The sequence below is a fragment of the Bufo gargarizans genome, chromosome 1 (assembly GCF_014858855.1).
Source record: "Bufo gargarizans isolate SCDJY-AF-19 chromosome 1, ASM1485885v1, whole genome shotgun sequence".
In the NCBI taxonomy this organism is placed as follows: Eukaryota; Metazoa; Chordata; class Amphibia; order Anura; family Bufonidae; genus Bufo; species Bufo gargarizans.
The window spans coordinates 139,414,235-139,420,234 of record NC_058080.1 but is presented as its reverse complement, the minus strand read 5'-3'; the positions used below and the strand labels follow the sequence as shown (position 1 = coordinate 139,420,234).

At 40.8% G+C, this 6,000-nt stretch overlaps 1 protein-coding gene across 2 annotated transcripts in view; it reads right to left on the bottom strand.

Annotated features, from left to right (window-relative positions):
- Window positions 1-362: 362 nt before the first annotated feature.
- DCUN1D4 (defective in cullin neddylation 1 domain containing 4) overlaps window positions 363-6,000 on the bottom strand; it is an 82,184-nt gene continuing 76,546 nt past the window's right edge. Inside the window, exons 10-11 of one of the 2 annotated variants that reach the window (XM_044299024.1) lie at window positions 2,254-2,356; window positions 363-1,659 (exon numbers count right to left, since the gene is read on the bottom strand). In XM_044299024.1, the coding sequence (XP_044154959.1) occupies window positions 1,604-1,659; window positions 2,254-2,356 (159 nt within the window). In that variant the 3' untranslated portion in view covers window positions 363-1,603. The remainder of the gene's footprint in view (window positions 1,660-2,253; window positions 2,357-6,000) is intronic. The other variant, XM_044299033.1, reaches the window with a different exon arrangement.

The following is a 6,000-nucleotide window of genomic DNA, read 5'->3' as shown; positions in this document are numbered from 1 at the left end:
TGCAGCTCCATTTACCTCTATGGGACAAGTACAGTATTCAGCTATCTCCAGTTGAATGAAGTGGAAGCACACATGCTCATCTGCTGCTCCTGTCACATAGGGGGGCACAAAGTAGCCTTGTCCTTATATCAGTACAGATACCAGAGATCAGACCCCCACCGATCAGGTGATATGTTTAACTCTAGGTCCAACCTCTTTAACTATATGTAAGCAACATGAGAACTTTTGATACAACCCTGTCCAAAAGGTCTACAGATTGTATTACTATGTTCTACAAATACACTGCGCAAAAATCTATTGAGTTTGAACACAAGCTTTAGTGACTTGCAGAGCATTTCTGCAAAAAATCAAGTACAAGAAAATATAGATCATTAATTTATTCCCACCTGTCAAGCTGTAAAAGATTCTTTAAATCATCTAGTCTTACAAAATGGAAACAAAGGCATATGGACATCATAGAGGGTGGTCATTTTCCTACGAGCCAGAGAAAATTAAGCAAGAGAAACTACTGCTCTGGCGAACCCAGCCTGTTCATAGTATTATATAGTCAACCACGTGAACGGCCAGCACGCACCACTACAATTCTTCTGCAGTGGTCATGTATGGCCAACTGCATCTTCCCTTAGCAATAATTTTGCTCCCCAGGGGTTTCAAAAGTAAGACTCAAAAAGTGACCCTACTTATGAGACATACTGTCAGAGCTCAGCGACAATATGGAGTCTACAAGGATAAGACCACACATAGCAGCTGCAATGTATACAACAACTGCAGTTTTACTGCAAATTGTACACTTTTTAATGGCCGCACAATTTTGTGGTTAACGGTTTTAGTTGCAAAAATGCCCGTCAGACAGTTTTAGGCCACAATGTAGTTGTGTATCAGACGCCCAGCAAAAGTTCCATGTGGACTTGCCCTACAGGCGCCGTCACACCGCTTTCTCACAAAATGTGGCCAATTAAGCAGCGGGACATTCCCTGCCTCATGTAGCTGTGCAACATCCAGCCTGCTTATTCCATTCAGCCACTTCTTTACAGTTCTATAGGTTTAAAACACGTATAGGTATATTTGCTTAAAACACGGGGGGGAAAAAAAAAAAAAAAAAAAAAAAGAATTCAAGGACTTCTACATACCGTGAATTATTAGTGGAAGTGGTTTCTAACTGAAAAGGCTGAGCAGGTATTCCTGACAACTAAACTACCATTTGTTTGTTTTAACAATTTTGTTAATTAAAGGAAACTTAAGGAACTAAAACTGTAACCAAGATGGGAGAACGCATGTGAGCAACCAAAAATAGCATTTATGTACAGGCATATACAAAAAAAAAAAAAAAAATGAACAGCAATATACACAGTATCACAGTGAGGACGTTGGCATAGTTCACCAATCTGTAGTGTAAATACGAAATGCAAAGCAGCCTGTAAAGAGAACAGTGCTACACATAAAGCCAGGCCTGTTAACAGCTAACACAACGGGGGGTGACCCGGCTGGAGGGATATACTGTGCAAATAAGCAACATGCATTTCATACAAACAGCAATTTATGGCTAATGGTTGACGCAAGTGTGTTGACAATGACTCTTCTGCTGCAATGCATAGGGGATCTGTTATGCAGTCTGCTTTTCTTTATACCACTCCACAAACTCATCCAACAATACTGGCCCTAGGGAGAAAAGAACAGTAGATTAAAGCATATACATCCAAAAATGTTAACCAGCGCCCCATCCTTTCCAGCAGGCAACAAGTTGAATGGTGGACTATCTGACTGAAGCTCGCAACTGAGCAGATCTCTTTCCACCTCACATCATAAAATCAACCGTATAGCCAACCAAACTTCCCGTGTGGAAGGGGATCTTGTAAAAAAAAAAAAAGTGATGTCCTGCAGAAATCTGAACCTAATCAACAACCCCCTTCCCCCAAAAAATGGGCGCAAGGACAATCAGCATTGATCATCTATTCATCATGAGAATGGATACCCCCCAAGTCCTCTGTATGACTGGAGCAGGAGCGGACATGTGTGACCACCTCTCCGTTAGCTTTAATGTGACCGACTGAGCCGAGCGCTGTTCTTGGTAGTCCCAGAGACTGAACAGAGCAGTGGTCCTGCATGCATGCTACTGCTCCATTCACACAGGGGACCCCTATTCTTGCCATCACTTTAAAAAGATACATTTTGCGTAATTGATATATAGGTGAACTTACGGCGGTACTACCACAACTACGACTTATCACAATGGTAAGGTATGCAAGTACTTACAAGCCCCATCCTCGTCATAATTGCTGAGGTCGAGGTTAATTGTGCGGCTGAACTCTAGAACATTGCACCATTGGTCCTTGTTAATTACTTTGTATTTTGATTGCTGCAAATAAACATTAATCATTTAGCCAATGGCCCTGTAAGGGTACTATGAACTACAAGGAGCAAAATGCACATAGAAAACTACCTAGTGCTGGCGACACGGTCCATTGAAATTTGGAAGCGGTAGCTCCAAACTACAGGCTTCGTTATCGGTATTATCAGTTATTACAGGAGTGGATATAAATGCTTTTCTTATGGTGTTACAGATTTACTGCATTTTAATAGAAAAAAAGAGCTGAAATTTCTAACCACCCATTTCCCATCTCGTGTCCTGCGCAATATAAATCACATTCTACCGTGCACTGCTGGAAGCATTTAGAATGGTGACAACCTATATAGTTTTGGCTTTGTACTGCAGAACATTGGCTTTCAAATGACACAGGTCACGAGCAATGATTTTGGTTATCTACAGGAGTACTGCTACCATTTGTATGAAGTGTCCGCCTTCCAGAGACGGAGCTGGGCACAGCGCTTTGCAAAGATGTCCTGAAATCTAAGGCCAATAGACAGTGTATGAATGTAGGCTACAGACGCAGCAGTCTTGTCATTATAAAACAAAGTGACCATTCATTCCCTCACTGCTCGCCTTTCACAAGCCCATAAACCAGTGACGGCATTTACAGCTACATGGAGGAGGTCTGCTGCTTATGTCGTTATGTTCTGGAGTCTATGAAGTTTGAATTCTCGAACCTTAACTGCTTTGAAAAACTGAAACTGCCAATATGACTGCAGTTACCCCAAACTGCAAGGCCCAATTCAGACAGCGGAGATGTTGAGCTGTTTGCATAAAAACCTTTATTTCTATAGCGTCAACTTATTCCGCAGCACGTGTATCCTCTTACTGTAGACATCACAGAGAAAAAAAACGAAATCAACAACTGAAAGAAGAGCGAGGGCCCAGGTCACATGAACTTACAGTCTATTAAGGAAATAGGGGGTTCACAGAAATCAAGCACGTTATTTATTTGTTTCATGCACTTATATAGCGCTACTATATTCCGCAGCGCTTTACAGACATTAGCATCCAACTGTCCCCAATGGGGCTCACAATCTAAGGTCCCTATCAGTATGTCTTTGGCGTGTGGGAAGAAACCGGAGAACCCGGAGGAAACCCACGCAAACACGGGGAGAACATACAAACTCCATGTTATGGTGCCGAACAAAAGGATGAGGTTCTGAGGAATAATGTGATATATACGAGTCAGTTTATGAGATGTCATAGGCCTTCCTAATGAGGCGCACGCTTAGAACTGCAGATACTGGGAATTAATCGCATTGTTCTGGATAAAATTTTTGAAGAGAACTGGTGCAGCACAAGTAAATTCTTGGAGATGGGACTTTGTTAAAGAGGTGCTCCGCTTTTGTAATACGGATGATGTACCAATATCAGATTGGCAGGGGGCCCGACACCCGGCATCATCAGCTGTTTGAAGAGAATGCAGCACTTATACAATCACTGTGTTGTCTTCTCCGTTTACCTCATCGCCGTCGACACTGCAGTGGCAAGCAGTAATTACAGCTCCTCCGTCCCACCCACTTCAATGGGATGGCTCCTTCTTATTCAAGTGAATAGGATGGAGCTGCCCCATTGAAGTTAATGGGGACCGCAGAGTTGTAATTGTCTCCCAGCGATCTAATATTGATGACCTATCCTGAGGATAGGTCATCAATATTACAAAAGCAGACAACCGCTTTAAGTTTTAGATTGCCGGCAGAACTTAAAGGGGTTCTCTGGGAATTAAGAAAATGAAAATACCTAAATATTAAATTTATGATAAATATATTCAGAAATACCCTTCATTATTTTGTCTAGGGAGCAATCATTAGGAGAAATAAAATGGCCGCCGTCCTACTAGTACACACAAAACCTGTCCTAATCACACAGGAGGACAAGTTACTTCACAACACTGAGGTAAAGAGCTGCCACAGCCTCCTCTCTGCTCTACTTTTCAGGGATGATCCTGAATACAGCTGATAAGATCTTCAGCTTAATCTCTGTAAGATTGGAGTTCATGAGGAGACAAAGTACAGGGGGGGGGGGGGTGAATAATGAGCAGCACCTATTATATGCAGTCTCCATTACCACAGCCATACATTACCACAGTCTGTCCTGTCCGTCCTCTATGTACTTCAGGTCTACTCATGAACTCCATTCCTACAGAGAATTAGCTGAAGATCTTATCTGTATTCAGGATCATAATCCCCGACAGGTAAAGCAGAGATGGGGCAGCTCTTTAGCTCAGTGTTGTGAAGTAACTTGTCCTGCTGTGTGATTAGTAAGGTACAATTAGTTCAAAAAATATACTACAATGGTCCAAAAATAACATCATTTATTTGAAAATCACAAAGAAGACACATGATCAGCACTGGTCACAAATAGAACAATAAACACAGGTTACAATACACATTAAAAACCAAGGGGACCGATGGTGAGCTGCCGATATATATATCTGGATATAAAGTGCAAGTGCATGACTATAACCAATTGGTCATCAATTGAAGGACATATAATATCCACAAGCTGTAGCTAGTAGATACCACAATAATATCCACATGCATATATATCCAAATTTGCCCCAAAGCACATGATAGAAAAAATACTGACCAATTGATATGAATATATCATGTAGCAACACCACCGGTCCACTCCCCAACGCACGTTTCGCGTACAGCTTTTTCAAGGGGTCAGTATTTTTTCTATCATGTGCTGAATTTAATCTCAATTATCTTTACTGCCTTAATTTTGACAAATGTGGTGTATATCTTACACCAACTTTGTGGCAAATTTTGATATATATGCATGTGGATATTATTGTGGTATCTACTAGCTACAGCTTGTGGATATTATATGTCCTTCAATTGATGACCAATTGGTTATAGTCATGCACTTGCACTTTATATCCAGATATATATATCGGCAGCTCACCATCGGTCCCCTTGGTTTTTAATGTGTATTGTAACCTGTGTTTATTGTTCTATTTGTGACCAGTGCTGATCATGTGTCTTCTTTGTGATTTTCAAATAAATTATGTTATTTTTGGACCATTGTAGTATATTTTTTTGAACTAATTGTACCTTACTTATCTCACTCCTTCTAATCGGTTATATATATTCTCATTAGGGGTGAGCCGTAATTTTGTTAGGGCTACATATAGGTTTTTCTGCTGTGTGATTAGGACAGGTTCTGTGTGTACTAACAGGACGGCGGCCATTTTGTTCCCTAGACAACATAAGCCATTATAAATAATGAAAGGTATTTGGGAATATATTTATTATAAAGTAATATTTAAGTATTTTCATTTTCTTAATTCCTGGAGAACGCTTTTAAAATAGGTAGGGTGGTAGAGAGATAAGGGTGCAGATATAGGGCAGTGCAGATCTATGGAGAGCTTTGTGTTTGACAGTGATAAGTTTAAAGTGTACCTGTCTTAGGTGATTTTTCAGATCAAGCTGTTGTGTGCATATGTGAAAAGTAATTATATTTGGCCACTATATGAACTGTATCTATATTGTTTAGCAGTATACGTCTCTGCAGACTCCATCTCCAATTCCTAGTTTTCTCTGAGATGGTGGGTGGAGGCTAGCTGTTATGATGTCTTTCACAGATTATACATGGGGGAAGGAAGACAGGAAATCCTGCTCCAT